The sequence below is a fragment of the Astatotilapia calliptera genome, chromosome 14, assembly GCF_964374335.1.
Source record: "Astatotilapia calliptera chromosome 14, fAstCal68.1, whole genome shotgun sequence".
NCBI classification, from domain to species: domain Eukaryota; kingdom Metazoa; phylum Chordata; class Actinopteri; order Cichliformes; family Cichlidae; genus Astatotilapia; species Astatotilapia calliptera.
In genome coordinates this window covers 37,306,459-37,333,731 of record NC_137435.1, presented here as the reverse complement: position 1 = coordinate 37,333,731, position 27,273 = coordinate 37,306,459, and the positions used below count along the sequence as shown (strand labels likewise).

General features: G+C 39.2%; 1 protein-coding gene across 8 annotated transcripts in view; it reads right to left on the bottom strand.

Annotated features, from left to right (window-relative positions):
* The window catches only part of myo18ab (myosin XVIIIA b), a 126,362-nt gene that overhangs the window by 64,170 nt on the left and 34,919 nt on the right, over nt 1-27,273 (bottom strand). For 4 of the 8 annotated variants that reach the window (XM_080289092.1, XM_080289094.1, XM_080289093.1 and 1 more), the window contains exons 3-17: nt 21,678-21,740; nt 21,067-21,154; nt 18,112-18,218; nt 16,076-16,252; nt 15,632-15,842; nt 14,734-14,876; nt 14,556-14,656; nt 13,211-13,274; nt 12,953-13,097; nt 6,077-6,247; nt 5,807-5,897; nt 5,344-5,536; nt 4,552-4,638; nt 1,127-1,268; nt 857-1,016 (exon numbers count right to left, since the gene is read on the bottom strand). In XM_080289092.1, the coding sequence (XP_080145218.1) occupies nt 857-1,016; nt 1,127-1,268; nt 4,552-4,638; nt 5,344-5,536; nt 5,807-5,897; nt 6,077-6,247; nt 12,953-13,097; nt 13,211-13,274; nt 14,556-14,656; nt 14,734-14,876; nt 15,632-15,842; nt 16,076-16,252; nt 18,112-18,218; nt 21,067-21,154; nt 21,678-21,740 (1,943 nt within the window). The remainder of the gene's footprint in view (nt 1-856; nt 1,017-1,126; nt 1,269-4,551; nt 4,639-5,343; nt 5,537-5,806; nt 5,898-6,076; nt 6,248-12,952; nt 13,098-13,210; nt 13,275-14,555; nt 14,657-14,733; nt 14,877-15,631; nt 15,843-16,075; nt 16,253-18,111; nt 18,219-21,066; nt 21,155-21,677; nt 21,741-27,273) is intronic. The other 4 variants (XM_080289095.1, XM_080289088.1, XM_080289090.1 and 1 more) reach the window with 2 other exon arrangements.

Here is a 27,273-nt window from a genome sequence, read left to right as displayed (position 1 = left end):
CCAAGAATTCACAAGACAATATAAAGAAATCAATCTGATAGCATTAGTGCCATATTATAGTTTTGAGAGCCATATGTTGACAGGCTCCTTGCTGCACTCTTTGGTTCACTCTGTTGCCTCATGGTGTCAAACACTCACCTTATGACTGCTAAAGGTCTGAAACAGATTTTGAAAAGCTGCTAAGTTAGATATTGTCCCTGCAATTTTTGTCTTTTTAGAGCAAATTAATTGCTTTAGCTAGACTATACTTAAGTAGAGTGTGTATTCCCTTTTGCAAGACAGTAAGGCAAATGTTCCCAAGACTTTATAGACAAAGAGCCATTGATTTCATAACCTACAGTACAAAATATATTGACTTCATTCATGGTTGAACTGTGGATTGTAGCAGTAAGATCATACTGGAAACATTTGATTAAACTCTACATTCTTCCCCTTGTCAAGCATATTATGTTTTTTTGAGTGACTGAAACCATAAAATTTACAGACAGACTGAAATGAGTGCATATGAACTAAAGACAAGAGAACACAGAGCCCCCAGAGGTGGAAAGGCAGGCCTAACATGACAGAAACTGAGATAAATCCAGGCAATGCAAGAATAAATTGAGCATTTCTTTCACAAGTTCACATGCAGTGTACTGTAATGTACATTTATATGTTCTCTATATCGGACAAATGTAATTCTATTAGTACAGGACATAGTTTTATTTTCTTCTTACGTAACCAGTTAATTCAAATCCACTACTAGCAACTCCATCAGGGCACGTGCAGCTTAAAAACAACAGCGGTGATGACCAATCACTTCATACATTGTTCTATTAAACTGGATGATGTTCATGTATAGACAGAGGCATCATACTTCTGGGAGTCCTGCAGCAGGGTTGCAGCATTCTGGGCAGCAGGGTTGTGCTTGGCATGGTTCAACCAGCCTTGGGTGTTATACTCCACCCAATTGGTCCCATGGCTGTGGCCCAGCAGGAAGAGGTGGGGCTTCTCTCCTCGCAGAAGTAGATTAGCTCCTGCAACAGAATGGAAATATTCTGCCATGGTGTATCAGTGTTGTCTATTTGTTTCTTCAGAAAGCCTCGACTGATTGCGTTAAAGGACAGCTACGTGTTTGAGTGTTCACCTTTGTTTTCTCCCTGTGCAGAGCCATAGTAGCTGAAGAGTCTCTCCAGCATGGTTTCCTCTGAACCTCCTGGCTGAACAGCCTCCTCCTCCATGAGCCACAGAAGGCCTCGAGCTTCATCTGTCCTGGCTAGAGTACGAACCTGTGATGAACAAAGGCAGGCGAAAATGTCTTTTTTATTTGGACAGATCAAGGAAAGACAATATAGAAATCGTTATCTGTCACTTTCATCAGAGGACAGTGACTGGTACTAAGCAGCCAAATACCTGACAAGAGATGTTTGTGTTTTGCTTTCTTTTTTCAAAAACAAAATAAAGAAAGTAAAAACATTTTTTATTTTTGCTCTCAAGATTAAAGGTTGCTTTGGAGCTGTGGAGTTGACTGTCAGCACCATCATCTGATGTCACTATATAAACATGGAGGCCTTGGGTAGCATGGATTGGACCAATTTCTGTTACTCCTTCAAACCTTAGAGACAGTGAATTTCCACATGGCAAATCTCCACCTACAGTAAGCTGCTGTTGCTCTAGTCAAATTTGTCCTTAAGGTTTGTTCAGCATTTTTCATAAAGACTCAATCAAGGGCATTCTAATGTCCTCCCAAACCTTCAAAGCTGAACACTACAGTACTGATTTAAACTAAAGTGCAAGGATTGGCCCTTTCATTTAATTTTCTACTTTTAAGAAGATTTCCTCCCATCTTTTAAAAATTGTCAGTCACACAAATCAGACTTGAGTGAGCTTTCCAACTGTGCACTGAAAATCATACAGCTCATATATTTAAGTTAGAAGCAAGCAAATAAAACGAATTCTGTGCAAATGCAGAATAAGCCTTCCACAAGCATTTCTGAATGCCTGTCATTCTACTTAGAAATCAATGTTCAATTAATGCTAGTAAATTAGCACCCAAAATCTAACAATATAAAAAGAAAACAGTGCAGCACAAAAGCTTGAGTGATTACTTGGATATAGGCTTTCACAACCTTAACAGCTGATTATAAAACTACTCCTCTTGTCAGTACAAAGTTTAAATCCTGCACTGTTTTGTTAAATTGTTGAATTTGTGGACCTAGCAGAGATGAGGCTTTCTACATAAAAATATGAAACCTGTGCAGACAGGCCGCTTATAATGAAAATACAAAGTTAGCTGACTCTTAAAGGCTTTCCAAATCAAAGAAGAGGCTTAGGATTGTGCTGCTGAAAACACATTATCTGCTAAAGTGTCATTCGAATCACTTACAGAGATTAAAAAGAGTTTGCTGTAATTTGAACAGAGATCACAAGCTAGATGCAAATGCACCACCTGTATTGTTTAATCAAAATTGAGTCACAGTGTGTTTCCATGTCTACTGTTCTTCTGGGTGTCATTAGTAATGCAGCTATTAACTAAAGCTAAAGGTATTGGACAGACTCATATTTGTGTAACACGATGCGGTGCTACCTCAAAAAGATCAACAACATTATTTTAATTCCTCTTCAGATAAATTGAAATAATTTGTTGGTCACTACTTGACATCACACACAAACACAGACACAAAATTATTATGATTCCACTCAAAAGGACAGTGGCAGTGTGGTGTAGTTCCACTGATGGCCTGGTGGAGCACAAGCTGTGTGGTTCAAGCTCACCGAAAGTCTTCTGTAGTTGCTTAAAATCCTTCAAGCTGGTTATGATTAGGAAAAAAGGTACCAGATTATGCACATATGCATCTCGCTGCATATGAGGGCTGTTAGCCACACAGTGGTGAGAATGCCTTTGCAGACCCATGACCTTTGCCAAAACGCCTACAATGGACATGTGGGAGCCTGAAATGTGCCACAGAGCAGTGGAAGATGGAACAAAAAAGGCACCAGAGGCAGAGGACCTTGGTGTTTATGTTGGTGTAATATCTGTACCACCTGATTGTTCAGGATTGGAAACAAGATAAAAGTTTGATCTACAGAGGCCTTGTGACGCTAACACCTTCAGTCTACAGATTCCTTGCCTTGAAAGACCAGGGCAGCTTGACAGAGTGATTTTGTTTGTGGTTGAGCACTGTATTATCTGAGGATGTGTGTACATAATGTGTAAGTCCATCATAAAGGGGATCAGTTGCAGAAACTTCTAAAATCTTTAGTGATTGTAGGTCAGAACATTCACTGTCAATCTAGTCCTAAGAGTTCATTTGAATTCAGTTGAACCATTAGAAACTGACCTCAGATTCACACATGCCAGCAAAAAGGAATCCATTCTGTAGTCTTTGCTGCTAAAGCACCACACTCGCTTTGAAGCTGACACCTGTTTCCTTAATGTTCCAGGTACGGGTTGCCTGGGTAACCATCTAATTTATTTACTACCTAGTCATATGTCAAACAACAGGATCCTGCTCGCGCACTGATAACTGCGTCAACCACTTGCCTGGAGAAACGTATCTCGAGTGGTTATTTTGTTATTTTTCCTGTACGTTGTGTGGCCTCTGGTTGCTGTGAACTGCTTCCAATATGGATGCAGCTTAAAGCATTTCAGCTAATATTTGGGGGATTTGATTGTCTCTAGGTGTCTTGAAAACTAGAACGATCAACAGTTTGGCATGAAAAACAACGTTGCTGATGGTATCAAATGTCAGTTATTATGGTTAACAGACATTTGCTACTCTTACATAATTACAGGTTTGTTGTTCTACTCTCACTTCAAATAAAAATACACACCATTATATAAATCATCTAATACGTTCAACACAGTCCAACACAAAAGGAAGCTGGAATCTAGTACTTGTCTCCATCAAGACTGCAGGACCATCTACACAGACCAAATGCTGCAAATACTTGTACTGCTAACAACACAGACTTTTAGTAAAAAGGGAACCAACGAGTGGAGAGAAAAGGAGACTCTTTCAAGCTTCAAAGAGAAAACACATCACAAATTTGATTCTAATCAATAGTGCTGATCTCAGACAAAATCCTAAAGGAAATGAAAGAAACAGCAAGAAAATATGGAACCAACCATCACAACAAGTTGACAAGCATTTAGGCTAAGCATGCTTTGAAAACTCTTTTATGTTACATCTAATTTCAGTCTCAAGAAGAGTAGGGGGAGTTTTCTGTCCCAGATCTCAGGTCCTCTGGCTTCAGCACATATTGATGCCTGCTTTGCTAGATTGGCCATGGACCTAGAACTATTTGCATTTGCCAGCAGTGATGAAAAGAGCTATTTGCTGGCTCAGTGGTACTCTGGGGTGCTCATTTGGCTACAGCTTCATTTGCATTAATGTCTCCCTGAATAATGACTGAAATTCAGGCCCAGATAAACTGCCCTTGAATCTGGACCTAAATACCTCAATGCTCCACTGAACATAAACACAACTTTAATCTGTGCTGTTAACACAGCATATTTCTCACAACTGATTCCAGGTGAAAGCAAAGCAGAGTGTAGTGAGGGTTGCTTACCAGAGCTTGGGTTGAGGCTTGATCAATAACTGCTACAGACAGTGAGGTGTTGGACTCTATGTCATCTAAAGCAAGTTCTATGTTTTCCTAGATGCAGGAGGGGACAGAAACTCAGGTTAGTAACCTACAAGACATGTACCAGCAGAAGATGAGCTCATAAAAAATAAAAAAAGGAAAATCAAGTGCAGCTGTTCATCTCAATCTTGAAATCAGCAGTTACTAAAGCTATAGATTGGGTTGAGTACATAAAAAGTTTTGGAAATTTCTTAAACTGGACATTTGATTGTTGGGGGTTTTCTCTGCATTATTGTAGGGTCTTTGGTCTGTGCAAGCTTACCTGGAGGAAACCCACACAAGCACAGGGCGAGGCTGTAAACTACACATAGAAATGCTTTTACTGACACCACCAATTTCTCAACATTTGAGTTTTTGTGTATTTATTCAAGTTTTGAAGCTCAATTACTCGTAGAAACCACAGATCTTGATGTGAACCACTTGCATTGGAACTACAGTAGAAGTAGAAATTTTCTAAACCCCGAGTATCCTGTGGATTATCTGGAGTACTGAGGTCAAATTCTTTACTGCTGTGGAGCACCAATGAACTGATCTCCAGTGCATCTAAAATCCTAAAAATTTGAATTAGTTGAGAATTATCGGTACAGGCAGACGCCAGAAAAAATAGACATCTGTGTTTGACTACATGTAATTATTAAGTCGTCCTTAAAATCAGTGCATGAAATATGTATATGTTCTGTCCCTCCCAAGTGTTAAGCTCTGTTGTTCCAGCTGCACCTCCTTGTATCTCTCCAATTCCTTGACAAAGGTCCGTTCATGAAACAGAGTCTGTAGCCTCTCCTGGGTGTAGTTGTGACAGAGCTCTTCAAAAGTGGCTCCCCTCTGCTGATGAGCCAGCCGAGGGTTCTGGAAACCCGGAGTGTCAACGATCAGCAGAGAACACAGAGAGTGCTGACTAGACTTCAGGGCCCTGAGGGACACAGATGCATCAGCAGGCTTTAGTGAAGAAGCTTTGACTAATCAAGCAGTCTGCAGCTTCCCAGTGTCAAAATTATATTTATATACCAATTCATTCTTACAATATTTGAAGGTGAATGTTTTAAATATTTTACAAAAAAAATCTAAAGTGCAGCACTTATCTGGCAAGATGAATTCATGAATGATCTAGCTATTTTATATAAGTCCAAATTGAATATGAATATTGTAGTACTAGAATTTGAGGTAAATGCTGACAGCTAACCTGTTAATAAGGGAGATGACAAGTGTGAAAAGCTCAGAGTAAAGTCCTGATGCCATGGCCTCCAAACACTCCAGAGCTGTGACTTTAGGGCCTGAGAGACAGATGAGATGCACGTTTTATGTTTTTTTCATGAGACTCAGTTTTTAAACAGCAGCTGAAAACAAGCAAAATGTGGTCTGCATCTAAGAAAAAATGATCATATCAACAATGGGAACCCTTTTAGCAATAATTCAACATAAATGGAAATTCCAACGTTTGCAGTATTTTTACCTAAGCCATCACCATGGCTAGCCTCATCTGGTGGTCCTCTGAATGAGGTAGAATGCTGCAGTCCTTTGGCCTGATGCTTAAAAATAGATGAAGATAGCTCCTCCAAGGTGCAGCCCAACAGGTAGGCCGCTTTCTGAGCCCATTCATGACGAGCAAACTGCCGACGTCCCACTACAAGTAAAGCATGAATGAGTTCAAATTCTAAAACAAAGAGCTAGAAGAAGAAAGGCAACGAAGATAACATGTACAGTAAAAATGAAGAGCAAGTGTAAGTATACAATTACTGTAGATCAAAACTACTATTTCTACCGTCTGTTGCAAATTTAGGCAAGATTTCATTTCTGTGACACTCCAGTATCCAAATCCAGTACAACTATCAGCTCTGCTGAGGTTCAGTACAGCTGACAAGACCTCAGACTGTAACTGTTAAAATACAAATTCAATTTCAACGATGGTCCTGGCCTTCTACCTGGTAAACACTTCGCTTGGCACCTCTATTTAACCAAAAGAGATGTTCTCTGCCTTTGACAGGAGTTGTCCCAGATGTGAAAAAACAATGCTGAAAAGTGCAAAAACTGTCAGTTGAAATGAAACGACAACTGAGCTTGAGATTCTGCAGTAATGGAACATTTAGCGCTTCTCTAACGCAGTAACGCAGTCATATCAGCATCTATGATTTAGAGGAGTTCCCTAAAAGGAAATGAATGTTGACTTGATTCTTATACTTGAGTGGGATATCTCTTATATCAAGATTTAACTGCATAATGATAATTCATCTCCTGAAAGTGGCAGAGTGAATGAGAAATTTTCCAGACCCCAACTACTGCCATCAACAAAGGCAACTTTTGTGATGGACTCACTAGAAGGACTAAAAAGTATCTATTCTCTTAATGAAAGATGTCATGAGGTGTACAGTACAGTCTAGTACTGATTTACTGTATAATATCACTTTACCCCATCCAAAACACGACAGCAGACTCCTGAAGAATGTATTATTATAATACCACAACTATACTGTATTATATGCTGTCAACGGCATAGACAAAGAGAGAAAGGCAGCATTTCTTTGTGCAATGTGTAATGCTGAATTAATGCTGAACACTGGTGGCTCTAAAAGTCAACTGGTGAATATCTTGCAGTTGACGTGATGTAAATTATTTTTACTAAAATACTTAAAGTCAGTACAGAATAGTTTCATGTTGACACTTTGCAGCACATACACTGACAGTAAAAATTAGAGACACTTAAATATTTTAATGTCAATAAATGAAATCAATGTTTTAAAAATCTTTAAAATATTTAAGTAGGATCCAGTTATGATCCCACCTTAAACACCAAGAGTCCTCTGCTGTGTGGGTTTTAGCACATCATGTTTGTGTTCTGTCCCCACGACTCCAAACATAAATATGGAAATCTCTACTGTGAGAAACGGAAAAGCTGTGTGAGGCTGGTGTGTTCTTAGATATGTGATGGAGATGACAGCTAATCATGTTTAATCCTAACTCTCAATCTGTTTTTGCACAATTATCTGCAAGAGGAGAGCATCTCCACTTGGTCGGAACCTCAATCAAAGCCAGTGTGTTAGAATAAACCAAAGAATCATGACAACACCAGCGACATACAGCCAATCAAAGCGACACAGAACCAGAGAACCCAACAGGGTCCAGGTTAATCTGGGAAATACAAGGTCTGTGGTAGAGAGCTAAAACACAAACAAGAGATTTGAAAATGTACAAGTTTTACTTTGTTTGTTTCAGAATTGTAGTAGTGTGACAGAAGTCGAATGAGGTGACAGGGGAGGTATGAGAGAGGGCGGTTTAAAGAAACAGTGAAGTTCTGATTTTCATCTTAGAGAAAAGGAAAAGGCGATGCAAGGAGATGGGAGAGCCGTAATGAAGAAAACACAAAAAACACAAGAGAGAAAGAGGAGGAGCAGAAACAATAAAAATGCTAATGGCTGAAGAGAATGATAAAGGCATACAGACAGAAAACAAACAGGAGAGGCTCTGACATAAGGTTTTTTAGGTTAAAAAAAAGGGTCAACAAGTCGTGTGTTGTTTTTTTCCCATTACCTTCATCTCCATCTGTGTTTGATATGGCGCAGCATGCAAACATGCAAGTAAAAAGAGAGGGGGGGGGGGGTGTTAGAGATAATAGTTTAAGGATTCATCACATCATCACAGACACAGGAAAACATGAACATTAGCATTCAACAACACTGACAACACATCATTATGCTTTGGAACAGCTGGCTGAGAAATGTGACTGATAGCACCCCAAACCCCTGTTTCACACCAGTGGAGAGGAAATGATACTCAGGACTAAAAGAAAACGGTCCAAGCATAAAGAATGTCCTTCAAGTAAAGTCACTGTCAGTGCAGACTATTGACGTTAAAAATTATTCAAGTCACAAAAGACTTTCTATACTATGACTGATGTCACTTTGAAGTAAGTGTGCATTTCAGCAAAAACATGTAAAAAGATGACTTTTACTGTCCCCAGTTTTATGTTGGAGCATCCATCGCCACCTGACATTGAACCCATACGACCCAAAAAACAGAAGGAAACACTTCACACAGCCACCACATTGAGATTGCTGCAATGAGGAGAAAAATCAATAAATACGTGCAAGGGTAATCACTTCCAGTTATGGAGACACAATTTTGCAAATAAATTAAAGTTGGCACTTAAATTGGTAGTGATTGTAAAGTAGTCACATCCAAATATAAAATAAATGTATTCTGTTGCGCTCCATCTTATTTTCTGTGCAGGTATGCTTTCTTTTTCAGACGGCACAATTTTAAAGTTAAGGGACCTTCTACTTATATACAGTAAAACCTCAAATATATGACTAGTGATTAAACTAAAACTCAACTTCAAAAACTGTTTGGATGTCATACATAAAAACAGAACACAATGTAGGATTTGATCAACATACCTGGACTTCTAAAAGTTCTAGGGGAATTAACTGTGGACTGCTGAAACATTTTGGAAAAAGCCACATTAAACGCCATCTAATGGAAAAAATCTGCATTCCCTTTTGCCTCTGTAGTCAGCGTGCCTCTGACTGAGAGCAGTACATTCATATGTCAAACATGACACCTAGTGGCTGGTGGTAGAAAGTAAATTTGACTTAAAAACAATTTTTCTCCCACTTCTGCAAGAAGAATTCACATTTGATGCCTTACAGTTGATTGTAATTTGAACAGAGACATGCTGGCATTAAGTAATCAGGTCAGTGCAGTGCAGAGAAGCTGGGAAAATCAATAAATCAGTTGTTGGGAAACTTGCATATAAGTATAAAACCAAATGCAGGATATGCACATCTTCATTTCAAGTCGTCCTTACAATCTAAAACAACTAAAATTACATACGTAGGAGGATCATGTTAAAGGGACAAGTCAAATATGGCATATAGATTTTAGACTGCCCATTTGGTACAAATTCATTTTAGACTTTTTGCCAGTTTGTTGTTAACATATTGTCATCCATGGCCTCCTTTTTCCATATACCTTTTCCCTATTAAGCAGGATGACATTGCAAGTTTCAGGTCTTACTTTATTTGGAGTGGATCAGTGCTCACTCTAGTGGCAGCAGGGTAAGCGGGATATTTCAACCAAATTTCTCCCAAGCAAACCTTTCCAGTTCACTTTACACAAGTTCTGGGTCTACCCTGCTGTCTCCTACCAGTTCGGTGTGCCCAACAAACCTTCAAAGGTTGGTGGCCAATAGGCTTACTAAGAAGATGCCCAAACTGCCTCAACTAGTGACTTTCGGCACAGACCAGTGGGCATAGCTAGAGTTCATCAGGACCTTTGACTGAGAGGCGAGGAAGACCGTGATGTGATCCATGCAAACTTCCCACTTTCCAGTCTTTCTAAAGCGCTTGGAGTTCCAAAGGAAATTCCAAATGAAACCCAACTATGAGAAGTAAAACAAATGTAAAGGAAAATATGCATTTTATTCAGCAGTACGGACACGATGACACTTCAGTTTTTTGTTGTTGTTTGTTTGTTTGTTGTGCAAAACAGGCCGTAATTTTGTTGTGACCATGTAACTAATCATGGCGATGTAAGGAGTCGCGCGTAAAACGATGGATTTTGCACATATCAGTTTCTTTTGAAAATGATTATACAAGACATTGCATTTTAATAATCCAGACTAAAATGTGAAATAGAATGAAATTCTTTGTGGATTATCTAAGACAGAACAAAGCTCAAGCTGCTTGTGGAACGCATATGCACACTTTCACACTTTCACTGCTGATTTAGTGTGGGATCCCCTTACCGAACTCTCTCCCGTGAAAATGGAGCAGTGAAAACGGTATTTAACACTTTATGTATTTACACGCTTTTTTTATTGACACACAAACAAACACAGACGTTTCTACAGACCATTAACTTCTTTTGAAAAGTCGACTGTTTACTCTTACTGTAAATTTTATTCTTTATTCTGACTGAGAATAAAGTTTTTGCGTATATAGGAAGATCAGCACAGACTGGCTTTTGTTTTCATTAAGGGTTTCGACAAAACCTAAAACCTCAGTCAGAGCTGGCCATGACAGAGATGGCTATCACATCGGTGGTTAACTTCTTCTGCATCTGCTTCTGCTCACATAAAAGAGGGCATTTAATGCATCATGTCATTCTTTTTCTGCAGAAATAATCCTTATGAATGGCAGCTACCAGGACAGGCTGCAGAAAATCATAAATGTTGGGATTTACCTCAAAGAACAGTAAAAAGGTGTTTTTACACTTCCAGTTTATTGTTTTCTCGCTGAGTTTTGTCACAGATCTTTGTTAAATTTGTCTCACAGGAGATGATGACACCTCTCATATGCACGTGTCTTTCATGCTTGTAACGGGAGCCGCACAAGCCAGAACATTAATAAAGGGTTTAATTAAATAAATCTTATAAAGGGCTACAGTTGTCTTACTTTAGAGGAATAAATATGAAAGAATTTGGGCATCAACACAACCTCAGACGCCGTCTCTGTTCAGATTTATAATTGTTTTGCGTTACAAAACAGAAATGTGGGTGTTTTGTTATGATTCCACTGAACATGGTTATCATATATATGACAACATATATATACAGTGTATATATATGTTGTCATATATATTGTGTATATTATACACAAAGAGAAACCGTCACCTATAGCTTACATCAGCACCATGGACATAGCCAGTGTTGGGAAGGTTACTTTTAAAGTGTATTCCACTACAGATTACAGATTACATGCCCCAAAATGTATTTTGTAACGTATTCCGTTACGTTACTCAATGAGAGTAACGTATTCTGAATACTTTGGATTATTTAATATATTATCAAGCTTTTTACAACTACATGAATGTACTATAGCTGTGTGATTTATTACTATTACTGAAGGTTACTCATCATACCAATACCAGCTACATTTTTAAATCTTAATATAAAATGAGTAACAGTAGGTGGACATTAGGTAAGGCTGCACTTTTTGCAGTGATCTCGTATAGAAAACTATTCTGTGCATATATAAAACAGGTCCACAGCTCCGAACCGTAGTAAAGCGACCTCTGGCTAATACGTCGGGTTCGTGTCGGGCTCATAGCTGAAAACTTTACTTTGTTGCCTGGGTCAAGTTTGCTAGCGAGAGACAGAGAGAGGCGTTGAAAGGCTGCTCCAACGGAGCTTATTGTTTCAGAGGAAAACACGAACACAGCGTACTTACAGCTGGGCTACACTGCCCATGAGGCTACATTCTTTAGGGCTATGCCTGTATTGCCTTCATATTAAATAATTTTTTGAACAGTAATTTATTTAAATATTTCGTCACGTCATTTTGCGGGACGCAAGTAGAGGTGACATGGGCTTGAGACCCAGGCATTTGAGCCTCTTAATGCGTGTTTTGTTTGGGTTTCCACCGGCGTGGAATTACCAAAAATAGAGAGGGGACAGCCTAACATATGGAACAGGAAAAGGCCGCCGTGTAATCCCTTTATTTCAACAAAGTAACTGTATTCTGAATACCACCTTTTTAAACGGTAATTGTAACAGAATACAGTTACTCATATTTTGTATTTTAAATACGTAACGGCGGCACATGTATTCCATTACTCCCCAACACTGCCAGTGGCTCTACTACAATCTTTCTCCAGATGTCTAAGCTCCTAAGTTTAAGTCTAAGATACAGCCGAGCCTCCCTACAGAGGAAATTCCTTTTAGCTGCTTGTATTCACAACCTTATTTTACTGGTCAGTACCCAGACGTTATGAGGGTGGTCAGATCTTTGACCATGACAATCTGGTCCATGTGTTTGTGTGTGTGTGTGCATGGCTGGGTCTGGGGCTTGCTGGGGCTTGGCCCCTGTGAGATATGGTCTTGGAGGAAAGAGGTTCACCCTCCCTAGTGCTCCTTGCTGGATGCTGCTGCCCCTCCCTGGGCATACTTGTTGGTTCCAGGGCGTGTGGTTCGCTGTTCTGACATGGTTGTTGATCCACTCCCTTGGTGGTCTGGAATGGCTTACACGTCTTCCGTGTTGGGGGGGTCTCTGCCGGCCAGTTCTTGGGCACCTGGAGCCCATTTTCCCCTACCCTCATTTTCAAGTTCATTTTGTGACAAAGACACTTAAACACTTACACTCACACTGGACACTCTCTCTCACACTCACACACTGCACAACCCCTACAAGAAGAATATATCTGTGCATTTTTTTATTTTTTGGGTTCTAGTTGCTGTATGGTTGTTTTTCTGACGGGTGTGGCAGTTGGTGATACACTGTAGATTTCTATTTGTACGCTATCCTTTTATTACATCTTCTCCTATTCCCCTATAATCACACCATCTCCCTAGTCAAGATCTGATGTACTTAAAATCAACGAGGAAGGGAGTTCCTACCTTTAGTCGCGCCCGCTGCCCCCAAGTGGTAAATGGCACCGAGGATAAGCCAGAGGGCTTTCTGCTCTTCACTGGAGATGCCCAGCACCTTCATGGCTGCCTGCAGCTTGGTGAACTGCTGCAAGGATCGCTGCTTGTCTTCAGGCTGAAGCAGATCAAATCAAACTTTACTGAACCCTGCAGGGAGTCTGGAATTTTGCAATAAACAGTTGCTTTCATCCACACATTTTATTAACATCTACCATCTACTGTGATTACCTTAGTCTGTGGCAGGATCCCAAAAGCACTGTTCTCAGCCAGGTGGTTAAAGTGCAGCTCCGTCCTGGAGGAGAGGAAAGACACTAGAAACATAAGCTCCTCAGTGCCAGACAAATGTGTAAGCTTGATGTGAGTAGTTGTATTTTTGTTATATCAGAAGAATATCCATATTATGTGACAATGATTTTCTTTTAAGACAGCTTTCTAATTTAATTGCTGACTTAGCAAAGATATTTAGTGTAAAACCCCAATTCTAAAAAAGTTGAGAAGATTTGTTAAATGTAATTAAAAACAGAACGCAATGACGCAAATCACAGGATCAATGTTCACTACAGTTCCTTCCAAGTACTACATTTGATAGATACTGACGACTGTCAACCAGGAACACCTCACAAGAACTGCAGTCGTCTAGTGACAACAATTTACTCAAATCCTTAAGCTTGCCCATTTTTAGACTTCGAGCACAGAATGTACACTTGCTACCTAAAAAAGTAACGAAATCAGTGTTTGGTCGATTCTTTTCTTTGTTGTAACAAAGAAAAAAAGCTATAAATATTACACCACTGGAAAGTCTGTTTATTTCCCCGTAAGCATTGCCACATTTGTAAGAAAAATGCATTTGTGCATCGAGTATATGGGTTACCCCCATGAAAAACCTGCCAAATCTTCTCTACCAATGCTGCTGCCTGATTGGCACCTGATTACCATAAAATGTTAAATTGCTAATATGTTTTGTTTCTTCAGACACTGTATCTAGGTTTTGGTCCCAGTGGGAGGCCCTAACACGCTGCAAAGCATTAGAAAGTTTAATCAACAGCATGCATTGTTTGTGTTTTGACTAAAAATTTCAAGGAAATACATCACATCCTCTTGTATTTTGGTTATTGTGGGTGGACCACAAGGGATTTTCTGGGTTTTAAGTGGGCCACAGGATTGTTGACTTTGGGAATGGGTGGCCTATAGAATTAAGAGCCTGTACATTCATGCTGTAAGGTATATACAGGTTTTAAAGTAACATATGCTCCCATGATACAATGACTGAAAAAATCAGTGATACTGATTGTTGACAATTTCATTTCAATGCAACTGCACTGCCATACAGCAGTGAAACAGTGAATATTATGCCACTGTCCAGAAATTTCCAGACATGCCTATCCATAGCAAACAGAGAATAGGTGACGAAAACTTGTCAAGAAAACAAACATCAAGAAATAATATGACAAACACTGTGAAAAACCTATTGTAACGCTACAATTCTTCCAAATCAAATCATTTTTTTATTTTTAAAAAACAAAAGAAAATCTCTACGTTACTAAACAGTACAAAAAAGGGCTCAACGAGTCACCTGAGACTGCTGTCGGCTCCAGCCATCATGTAGTAAAAAACGTTGAAGGTGGATTCCCCCTCAGGTCGTCTGCTCACCCTCAGTTTCTCCAACAACATTGTCTAAGAAGTAAAGAGAGTTTTGTAAAAAGGGTACAGTACAAGCTAATCAGCTGTGTGCGCGCACTTGTGTTTGTTACCTGGATGGAGGCAGAGGCCACCTGCCCAGCTTGGTCGAAGTCCAAGGAAACAACATGAGAGAAGTGGCTGGCATTTGTGTTTATGGTGGTAGAGCTGTTCCCAAAGGCCTCCAGTATGGTGTAGACTGCCTGCCACTTCTCAGCTGTGTCACCAAAACGATAAGATGTCCCATCATTTGATGATTCATTGCAAACTAGCAATCAATGTTTCACAAAGAACCCATAATTCTGTTCTACCTGTTAATAATTCTCATTGTCCAAATCTTATTATACTTTTATAAACAAAGACCTGATGAAAATTGTGTGGACTGGCTACACTGACACTGACAATACTGACATTTCAGTGTATAACTGTTATACATGTTATATATGTCCTCAAACCAGGCCCTGACTCAAACCGCAGCCTGTCTGTCTTACATATCCTTGTTGGTGTAAAAACCTCTGGCTCACACTGTCAGTAACAGGATTTGAGCCTACTTGTGTTTAGTTAATTATTTCTATTTAGTAATTGAAGAAAAAGCACTTAAAAATTATCTGATTTTATCATCTGTAATACTTAATTTCAAAAGTTGTAGAGAATAAGGATTGTGCAAAACAAAAGACTGAAACCAGTACAGCTGTGATGTTCTGGCTTGGACAGTGTAAGCTATCCTGTGCTCAAATTCAAACCTGAGCATTTATTCTCAAAAAACAAAATCATCATGTGATAAGTTCTCTTTTTTAAGTTTAACTGAAAAAAGAGAACTTATCAGATGATGATTTTGTTTATTAATTATTATGAATTATTATTTAATTCTTTCTAACTAGGTTGAGAATCCTGAGAAACCATGTAAAATTCCAATATAAGATATTTGAGGTTTGTAGTCCACCTACCCCTGTCTTTTGTGGACAAACTCACCAGAGAAGATTTTTCCTGTGCTGCCAGCAATGCAGACCAGGTACTGGACAAGATGCTGACAGTTGGTGGTTTTGCCGCTACCAGACCTGCCCAGCAGCACAATGGACTGATCCTGTCGGGTGGTGAGCAGGTTGCGGTAGGCCGACTGGGCCACAGAGTAAATGTGAGGAGCTGAATCCTCACGCCGGCAGCCTTTAAACATGTTCATCACCTTGTGAGCAGGAACAGAATATGAGATTAAAACATGTACAAGCACAAAAATAAAGAGAGACTAATGAAGAGTTAGCTGTAGCATAAAGCACCTCCAAACCCTCGAAGTGATCATTACACTGCTACACTAAACTAAACAGCTACACTTTCTTTCACAAACAACCGGCATTAATGCACTATATATAAATGCAATCCATTAATTTGGCTGGCCTTGCTCATTAGTCTTGAGCTTACCTTCTCCGAGTACATGGAGGGCATGCTGAGAGGGTTGATGACCACCATGTTGGGTCCAGCATAGGTATGGATGAGGTTCCCTCCATAGCGTTGCCTCAGGCAGTGCATTACACTGGATTCATTCAAATAGAGTAGTGAAGCTAGGTCTTCTGATCTGTCGTATGATGGAGGGTTGGCCTACACATAGAGAGAGCAATCATAAAATGACAGAAGAGCTGTACTCATTCATTGATTAATCACTTCCCATCCTATTTTATTACACAGTCATTTTAAAATCAAATTTACCAAATGTGATAGTTTCGTATTCTAATAAACTATTTAGTCAGTTACATCTGGTCTCAAGCACCTGCCGTAAGTTGCTCATGAAATGTCTAAACAATCAGTATGAACTGGCAGATGTTCGATTTCCTTCCTTTCTCAAAGTATACTTATAAAAATAATGCATAAATAAATAAATAACTGTCTTTTTTTCTTCAGGGCACTGATGTTTAGAGCCTTGCTCTCAGAATTACGGTAATAACAAAGCTACTGTGCTCCACTGAAATTATTTGTATAGATTTTAGAAGTACTATAAGTGCTGTGAGCAAGAAAGTAACTTTAGACAGCCAGTAGTGTGCGTCTGCCAAACTTCCCAACAGTCCCATCTGACCTTACCTACACCTATTCCAGCATTCCCGTGAGCTGGTAGTATCCTCTGTGGCCGTCTGTGACAAACTGATTCTCTGCCTCTGAGTCTCTCGTACACACTGAGTGGACCTCCTTCATCATGTGCATGGGCTGCTAATGATAGCTAGCTTCAAGCTAGCTTTTTTTGCTTTATTGGACTTAAAAAAAACTTTATGCTATATAAATAATAATTTATATAACAATGTTTTACTTGGAATATGAATCGTTTATTAAATTCAGTTCAATTTCATTTATACAGCGCTAAGTCACAACAACAAACGTGCTTGAATGTCCGAATTTAATGTGTCAGCAACAAAAAAAATGTTTTAGCCATCAGTTTACCACAGGCTTACATAATTAATATGCACATTGTTGTTCTGTGATACAGTGTGATTTGATATGAAAGTTTTGTACTGTGGATCCTTCGATGCGATCATAACAATCTAATCTAATAATCTACTTTAATTTATGGGTATTATTGTTTATAATATCCCAGAAGTGAAAGTGACAAACTTAGACCTTTATATGCATTGCAGTAAATGTATATCTGAAAGTGCTATAATTAAGTTTAACTACAATACAAATCCTGCACTGTTATCTTCTTTAGTGCCATAAGCCAAGGCAAAGTAGCCCCCTGAACTCTACTCCCACAGAGGTCAATTATCTTCCTAATAGTTTTACATCTTCACTGCGTACGATTCTTGAGATTGTAGCTCCTCTGACAAAGAAAGCCTCAAATCAGAAGTAACTGACTCCCTGGTAAAAGTCTAAAAGGAAAAGGTGTCCTACTAATTTAAAAAACATAGTTTGTTGTTCTTTTTGAAAGAAAAAAGCCCTCTATAAAGCTAGAACATCAGTCCTCTTCATACATTAAGGTTAATTATGAAGTTCCACAGAATTCTGTGCTAGGACCATTTCTCTTTACATTATACTTGCCTCCCTGGGGTAGGCATTTTTGACCAGGATGTGTCCTTCAATGCACATGAAAACAGAACAAAACATGGAGGACTGATTTCTTCCATTTGTACAATATCTCTAAAATTAGGAACAACCTGTCTCAGAGAGATACTGAAAACCTAGTTCATCGTCCTCCCCTCACCCCAACCGGTCGCAGGAGATGGTCGCCCCTCCCTGAGCCTGGTTCCACCCTATAAAAGGGAGTTTTTCCTTCCCACTGTTGCAAAAGCGCTTGATCATAGAGGCCCATCTGATTGTTGGGGTTTTCTCTGTATTATTGTAGCGTCTTTACCTTAACATATAAAGCACCTTGAGGCAAATGTTGTGATTTGGCACTATATAAATAAAGCTGGATTGAATTAAATTGAATTGAATTGAATTTAGATGAACAGGGTCGGAAGTCACCTACTCACCTTTTCAATGTCGTCTTCATCCACATCCAGTACAGTCCCGTCATGCTCCATTTTGATTCTTACCTTGCCCTCTGGCAGAGAGCCAGTTTCTGTCTTTATCACGGTGGCTGGCCAGAGATAAGACAGTAAACACTTTAGTTTTTGCCTGACTGAAGTGCTCAACTCTACTGATCTCTATAGTTTAAGTGGATAATTAAAGAGAATAACAAAAGGAAAAATGCATGACTTTGCCATCTAAAACTCTAAAGACCAGCAGTGTGGATTTTTTTATTTCCATTTTAAAGACTTTATCATCCAATAAAATTATTTTTATAGCTAATTAACACATTTAATCCCAATGAAAAACACTTCACAGCTAGGAGGTTCTAAAAATTTAATTTCAAATATGCAAATATGTGCAGTGTTAAGTGTTAAGCTGTAGAATGCATATGCTGAGCTGCTGCAAACAGATGGGGATAAGAACAACACACTTTTCTCAGTGCAAACTGAAAATCATTGCTCAGTGAAGCCAACAAAACCACATCATCACAACTACTCCACAGGCACTTTCTATGACTTCAACATAATGTTGCAAAAGCAGGCTGACAGCCCCAAAACATCTACAGCAGGGGTGTCGAACTCATTTTACATCGTGGAGCACCTACGGCCCACTTTGACCTTAACTCATCATTCTGTCAGTGTAAAGAAATTACATATTTAACAGTTTTTCTACATGATAAAGAAAAAAACTGCTGTTACAAAGAAGAAGAAAAAAATCGGTCAGCAAAACTCAGACACTGAGCCATGGCTCTGTACTACATGCACACATTTGTCCATTTCTGCCATTCAAAGACACTGTGTGTAGTTTATTTTATGTAGAATTTGAAACTGAACTGTAAATTTAGTCTTCTTCAATTTAGCAATTTTTTCAGTGTTTTTTATTCAGTGTAAAAGCCTTATTTTCATGGATTTGATACTACTAGGGAGGATATGAGGTTTAAAGCCTGGACACCGTTTGTCATGTGCAATGGAAAGATGTGATAAATTCTGCACTCAGCTTTGCAGTCTCCAGTATCATTGAAATGCAGCCAGTTGCTGCTTATTTTATGTTTTTGCTCCTTTTCTTCACTTTTTCTCTACCTGGCCTGTACCACTACACTTGCTGTCTTCAGGACATCTTCCCCTCTTCCTTCTTTCACATAATGGTATGATCCCAGTTTGTCTTTGCATGTGATTGACTGCTTGATGTGCCAATCAAAGTAAAGTCGCGCCTCTGCCTGCATGGATTCCCAGCACAGCTGAAGATTCAGCTCCACATACCAACATGTCATTATTAACTTACACATGAAATTATCTTGTGGGCCGAATATATTTTTATTGCAGGCTAGATGTGGCCCGTGGGCCACATGTTTGACACCCCTGATCACGAGCATTCAAACCTAGGGTAAATCTCAATCACCCCAGATGTCATGCAGTCAGAGAGTTATTTAACTCTAGGGCTGCCACAAACAATTATTTTGATAGTCGACTAGTCACCGATTATTTTTGCGATTAGTCGACTAATCAGATCATCATCCATTGGACGTAAAACTACAGCTTATTGCACCAGCAGCATCTGCTCTTATATAACTATCATTAGCTTACAGCTTTAAGTGTTTAAGGTCTGTGCTAACTAAAAATAAAGACAAGATGATAGTTTATTAAATTTTAATGAAATTTGCAGATTGTTTCGGTGAAGTTTAATAAACTCCTTGCTTTCTAAAATATAACAGGACACCGGAGTAGATTCTGGAGCATCTCACACTTCTGATAATCAGTTGTCTGCTTGACGTTTATTCAGCTGTGTAAAAACTATAACTTTAATCTCAGACAAACTGATTTACTCAGGAAAAAATAAAATACTAAAAAAAAGCCAAACAATAACATTTTAAGTTATCTAAGTGACTCATATATATTTAACCTGAGTAGCGAAAGACGGCGGTGGGTTTGAAAACGATTTGCGGGGAGTCCGGTGTTCTCACAGTGCTAGTGACCTAGCCCCCGGCTCGCTAACGAGCTAGTGGGTAACAGACGTCTCCGAAAACGTCGGAGCGCTTTTGAAAATATGTGGTGTCCTGATAAACTGAGCAGATATTTGAGGTTTACACAGCTACATTCTCGCCTGAAAATATGTTAAACGTTTATTTTGTGACCCAGAAAGAATAATAAGAGTAACATTAAAACTAACTAGCTGCCGCCATTGTTGGAAGCTGCGCTATGAATTCTGGGACACAGCTGCTTCTTCTTCTTCTTCGGGGTTTAACGGTAGCTGGCATCCTTGTACATGCAATGCTGCCATCTTCTGTTTCAGTCCGTTATTACACTCTTAAATCCTGCCACTTATTCCTGCGTCTTTTGCGATCTTACAAAGCTTCAAACGACGCGTCGACTATTAAATCAGTCGTCGACGATTTTGATAGTCGACGTAATCGTGACTAGTCGACAAATCGTGGCAGCCCTATTTAACTCCCTCAGTGACAGCCACAAGGATGTGAGAGATGCCCCCTTTTTTTCCAGCTTCTTCTTCCACAATAGGATGCATTTAAAGGGGATTCAGGAGCTACTTAAGTAATTTAAGTACTCTTTTCACCATCCAATGACACAGTTAGGTCCATAAATATTTGGACAGAGACAACTTTTTCTAATTTTGGATAAGATTGCATAAAAATGTGAGGAACTAGAGCATTTTTAACACAATCCCTTCATTTCAGGGGCTCTAAAGTAACCGGACAAATTAAGTTAATGCAAAATAACAGATTTTTTGCAGTAAAATATTACGTACACACCTCGTGTATTTTAAACGGTAGATATATTAAAAAACACATTTAGTAGCAAGTAACTATGTAGCTTTTTATAAAAGACCAATAAAAGGCAATGGAATGGGGAAAAATGTGATGCCACCGTAAGAACATTTTTAAAAAGATAAGCCAGACTCACCCAGGGAAAAGCCATCCTTGTGGACAAGCCATACTTTATCTGATTCATACCAGGCCTGCTCTGCTGCAATCTGTTCCTCAGTCTTCACCTAAAAAGGACAAAGGTCAGAATTAGAGGACAGCAGGGGAAATTATACCTGTGGACCACTCACAGCAACATGTGTTTTTTTTTAAACCATTTGAATTTCCAGTGAGATATCAGGACATGCTGAAAGGATGCAATTAAAGCTTTTCAAAATAATGATCATGTGATTGACTGATCAGGCTTGTATGAAGAATGTGTGAGGACATTTGCGTTTGTCAAACGACAGTTCAGTAGCAACCCCTGGTATCTAAAATGCCAGAGAGCAGCTTGGTTCAGCCCAATATTCATAACAACATAAAAGAACACAAACACATAAGGAACCAAGAATGAAAGTGTAAAACAAAGTAAACTGGAAACAAGCACAAAAAAAACTAGGGTGTTCCTATTGATGACTTCTTACATTTTACTACATTTTAACAGGAAACATGAATAGGGAACACTGCACTTTGCAAGCACGAGCACAATGCAGCACAACACAAGGGATGAGCTGGTGATTTTGTCACACTCAGGCATAGTGCAGTCCACACCTGGGATTGCTTAGCTGCAGCATGAGATGCTTGGAGAGCAATAAGATCCTCTTCTACTGATCCCTGGTGATTTTGCCAGCATGAGAAGGTTAAAGGTCACAGTTATACATAAGCAATATATGTTAAAACAGACAGACATATACAAACAAATACACAGATATAATGAAACATCATCTGCTCAGCTGTAGACAATGTCACTGCAACAGATGCTCTACATATCCAGAATATATGAGAAAGAGAAATTAAGTCTACTCACTATGCATGATCATCGATTAAAAGTACTGCTTGAATGTTACATTTTGAAAGTTTCACAGGTCACTAAAACATGATGATTATATGACAGCAAAAAAGCTTCATTCATAAAGACTCTAAAGACATTGCCTTTGATAGAAAGCACTTCCATAGAAAGAGCGAAGAAAAAAGTGCTTGTGTGAATGGGTGGGAATAGGTGAATGATGAAAGTAGTGTAAAGTGTTTTGAGTGCTCAGAGCAAAAAAAAAAAACACTATCAAGACCCGATCCATTTACCAATTTCATAATCCTACATCACCTTGTTCTCAAGTTACCACATTCACAGAAAACTTACTCTGACCTTTAGGTTGAGATCACTGAGATTCAACCTCGTCCATGATTTTGTTGATGCACCTATGGTATCAATCTGAAAATCCTAGATGAATTCCTTCTTGAGTTATTGCATTCGCAAGATGTTTAGAAAACTTGACCGATATTCAAACTCATCTGAGATTTTTAGTAGACGCACCCACGGTGTACGTCATGACAATACAATGGGAAGAAAACTGAAAATGCCAACAGTGAAGTTCAGACTTTTTATACCGATAAAGAACAAGGAAATTTGATTAGTATATGAAGGCTGAGCAATAGGTTATAGGCTACTGGCCATTTCAGCCAGCCATCAATGAGAAAGCCCTGGAGTTCTGTGCTCATGACAAATTAGTGAACACAGTTGTCAAACAATCTGTGATGAAGGCTGCAAGTGACAGCCTCCTCACTGCTTCATGTATTTAAATTAACTTTTTTTATCTGCTTAAAACCAAAAAATCCCAAATAGATGATTAGAACTTATTTTCATAACAAGCTCTTTCATGATTGCATTTACTAAAAAACACGTGCCAAGTAGGAACTCCCTGCCCAACCCCCATGTGCCACACATACCACTCTGTGAATATGTTGACAATTCTGGAAATTATTAATTTAATAACCCAACCTAATATCCAACTATCTGCAGGTTATTATATCACTTTAGCATCCCTGTATAATGTCTTAGCTGCTCTCATCTTTAGAAAGACTTTATCCAGTTTAGCATGCCTGAATTGAAGGACTAACACTATATTGTAAGAAAAAGTCCTTGAAAGCCTGAAATACAACTCTGATTCCAAAAATGTTGGGATGCTGTACAATAGCAGAAGTACAGCAGAACACAGAAAACACATCACATGTTGAAACTGAGAAAATCTACTCTTTTAAGGAAAGAATTGAGGTCATTTTGAACTTGATGGCAATAGGTCAAAAAAAATGTAGGACAGGGTAAAGGTTACCACTGTTTACAGGCTCATTCTACAAGTGTCTGCAAACTGAGGAGACCAGTTATTGGATTTTTGTATTTAGTACCACTCACTTTTCCAGCCTATTGTTCTTCAAAATGGCCTTATTTGTTTCTTAACATGTTATAATTTGGGTTTGCCTTCTTTTTAATATAAGAGACAGAGAGGGAGGGAGGGGGTGGGGGGGTGGGGGGGGGGGGCTCTAACAAACCAAACATATTAAGCGTATGTGGAGTTTCGTGGAGTTTAACTGTCAACAGCACCTTGAAGCAACTGTTGTTGTGATTTGGCACTACAGAAATAAAATTCAATTCAATTTAGTTCAATACAATACTTCAAATGGGGGAAATTGAGGAAATTAAAAGGATTTTGGGCCTTACATTCTCACATGTCAAATGAGTACAAATTCCAGATAGGAGCCCCAGGGAAATGCAGGTCTGTGGTGCATGGAGGGTGCCCTGAGCCTGCAGGGGTGCAGACACGAGCGCCTCAACAGAAGATGAAACACTGACTGCTGGCTCCAGCTAGCCACAGAGACAACCAGCAAAAGCAGTGTGAGTAAAGCATGGAGAGAAAGACAGGGAATGAGGGGAAAAACACAGAAGACACAGTCAACATGGAAATTCAGATGAAAATATTGCAGAACATGGCTGTATCCCAATTCAGGGTCTGCAGCCTTAAAGGCCGATTACGTCACAGCGACGCGACGAAGGCTGTCCCAATTCGAGGCTGCTCGAAATGCGGCCCTCAAATGCATCCTTCATTTCCCTGAATTTTGAGGATGTGGCGGTGTGGACTTCATGGCCCAACATATCCCAGAATGCATAGCGCGGCGGTGGGTGTGGATAATTTTGCCGAAAAAAAACGGCAGCTGAGGGGCGCCCGAAGAGTAACTTAGTAAACTAAGTGATGAATATTATGTCACTTATTTATGTGGAAATGCTTAATAACGAAGAACATTAAAACATGACTGTTGGCCACATGTCGGCAAAGTTATGTGACATTAGTGAAGTTTGTACTAACTTGGTTTTAAAGCCTTTACTTTAAAATATACGCCGTTCAAAAGCTGAGCTTCATCTTATAGAGAATGATCAAAGCTCATGTAGAAACAAACAAACAAATGAACAAAAGATTTTCTCCTTCGTTTCTGTCAAACAAAGCTGTATGAAACGTTTCCAGCTGTTAGTATCATGGTTGCTAGGCAACCTGGGCAGCGCAACGGAGGCTAGACCGTCCCATTTCACAAGCCTCGCACTTCCGGCCTTAGCGGCCTTTGAGTACGCGGCCCTTGAGGATCGTTGAGGCTGCGTACTTTAAGGCTGCAGACCCTGAATTGGGATACAGCCCAAGAAAGCAACAAGAAGTGCATGAACATTTGAGTGGCAATGGAAAAGGGAAAATGGCTTTACAATGAGTAACCATGGCATTGAAATAATTCCCCTATCTAATGAGAATGTAGTCAGTTCAAACATATCCAGTTATTGGCTAATTGTGAGAAGTTGGTTATATCACTCATGAAAGGGAATGTGCTACAAAACTAACTAGCGAGATATAATTTGAGCTTCATTCCACAGGAATGTCTTAAGCAGAACTCTCTCTGAAACCTGTCAAGTCTATAACAAAATCCATAAGTGGGTGTTTCTGTAGTGTCCACAGCTCTAGCAGCTCCAGCAAAATGACTGAATTTAAAGGTAACAGAATTTGACATTGCATCAGAAGTCAAGAAGAAATGTGGGCCCAATTCATGTTCATCAGGGCAGCCCAATTTTCAAGGTTTCCAGTAATTTTTCCAGTTCTGAAATATAATTTTAATAAAGTACAAGTTTTTATTGTCAGGGTAATGAGCAACACAGTAGTAAGGGAAACTGCTGCAAAAAAATTGTGAGAGTGGAATGATGATCAATGTGATACATAGTGATGTATGCTAACAGCTTTGGTGAAGTTATTATTAAATTAGAAAGGAAGGGGAACATTTCTGAGATGTTAAAAAAGACTACAGCACAAGAAAAAACAGAACTAGTTAGCTAAAGCTCAGAATTTGCTGATTTTTTCCAAACCCTGCTGACAGACTTAGTTTCCATTGCTTAACTTAACCTGACCTTGTGCAACACAGATCGTTATAACTGCAAGAGTGTATTTGAAGGTTAATTAACATTTCATCAAAGATCCAGAATTCAATATGAACAGGAGAGATAAAAAAAACTTCCATGTCGTCATGGTACTGTCTCGCTGTCTTTAGGGGAATATTTTCTATTAGCTGGCACATAAGTGGAGTTTACCAAAGTGACTGAGTGGGCAGGGTGTGGAGATGCAAGACTATGTAACATTAGACCAGTTAATCACAACAACCGTTGCATCATAGTTTTTGGTGATAAATAAAAAAAACAGAATTTAACTGAATAAATTTAGCAGCTTTCAGAGAGCAACTTTTAAAAACAGCTGTTTTTAAACTAAGCTGTTTCATGACTTTAAATCAACCATTTCAGCTATTCTGAATTCCCTTTGGTGAAACAGTTTTTCTCTTTAACACCACTGACTCAATGACGCCACTGGCAAAGCAGTAAATAATCAATAATCAATGGGAGCACCACTTGAAGCATCTCTATGCTTTTTTTGGAGCCTTTTACCGGTTGCACAGCCAGGCTGAAGACATGATTGTGTCAGTTTTTACTGCCATTTCAATGAGATATCAGTGCAGAGGATCACAGGGCTTCAGATTATAAAGAAGGAGATGTTGCAACAGCTTGAGACTTTCTCAAGAAAACTGCTGTACTCCTGTGCCAGCACACTATATGTAGAGGTAACACCTGGCATTTACGAAATTATGACAGCAATAATGGGCTCTTTACTTTTTTGCTACAGGGTTAACCGTCCCTTACTTTACATGGCATGACAGTTTTCACCACCAGTTGCTTCATACCAGCACACTGTGTTATTGCCACATGCACAAATGTGAAGTGTAAAAAGAGCCACCCCTTTACATCGGTGCTTTAACTTGCCTAATCGTCAAACTGCTTTAGACCATGGGGGAAGTGAATAATGCTGGTTAGATTTTTTTGATGTGTACATGTACAAACACGGAAAATTCAAAGGCAATATTATCTGTTTATTTACAGGGACGCCAAAGATCTTCATCAGGCGTCGCTGAGCTTCCTCAGTTGGACTGACCGGTGCCTCCTACAGGTCAAAGCAGCAAAATACTGAATCTGAGCACACTGACACAGATGAAGCAAAGCCCACAATTAGACACAAACAGAAATGTCCTCAGCAGATGGATATGTATTTTAGTTATGTTTAGTCATCTTTAAAAAATAAACAAGTACATCAGATATCCTCACTGACTTCACTAATGTTTCCCACAGGAGACTCAAACACATACACTGATTTTATCAACAGCATAAGCAGTTTGGGTTACCATGGAATCCATTTCAAAAACACCATGTTTAGTAGTTCTGTAGTAGCACTAAATAGGTAGTAGTAGTAGTAGTAGTAATATATAAATAGCTTCTGCTTCAAACAGTACGTATGCTTTAACCTCCTAGGACTGAGCATCCACATATGTGGACATCACATTTTGGGTTGTCTAGACCACAATAAAACATGCTGCTCCATAAGGGCCTGCTATCTCTTATGAGGACATTATACTGCCACTGTTCTATCGAAATTTAAAACAAATGTCATATGTGGATATCCAGCCCTTGTAGAGCAAAATCAGGTAAAAAGAAAATTCTTTGTTTTTACATTCATGAGGTCCCAATCATCCCAAATAGCAAAGAGGAAATTAAAATTGCGTGCCATGAAAGAGTTCGGGTCTTAGGAGGTTAAAAAAACTGTGTAAAAACAGTGTAACAGAGTAACACAGTGTATTACTAAAATTGGCAGTACATAATCTGGAACAAACCAAACAGAATGTGTGAAAAACATTAAGAGCGCTAAAGAGAAAATAAAGAGAGAAACAGGCAGCAGACCAGTTAGTGTACTTGTCTGTGGCAGCATCGTTTTCAAATATAATGTTTTTTCTTTCAGTTGCTTTT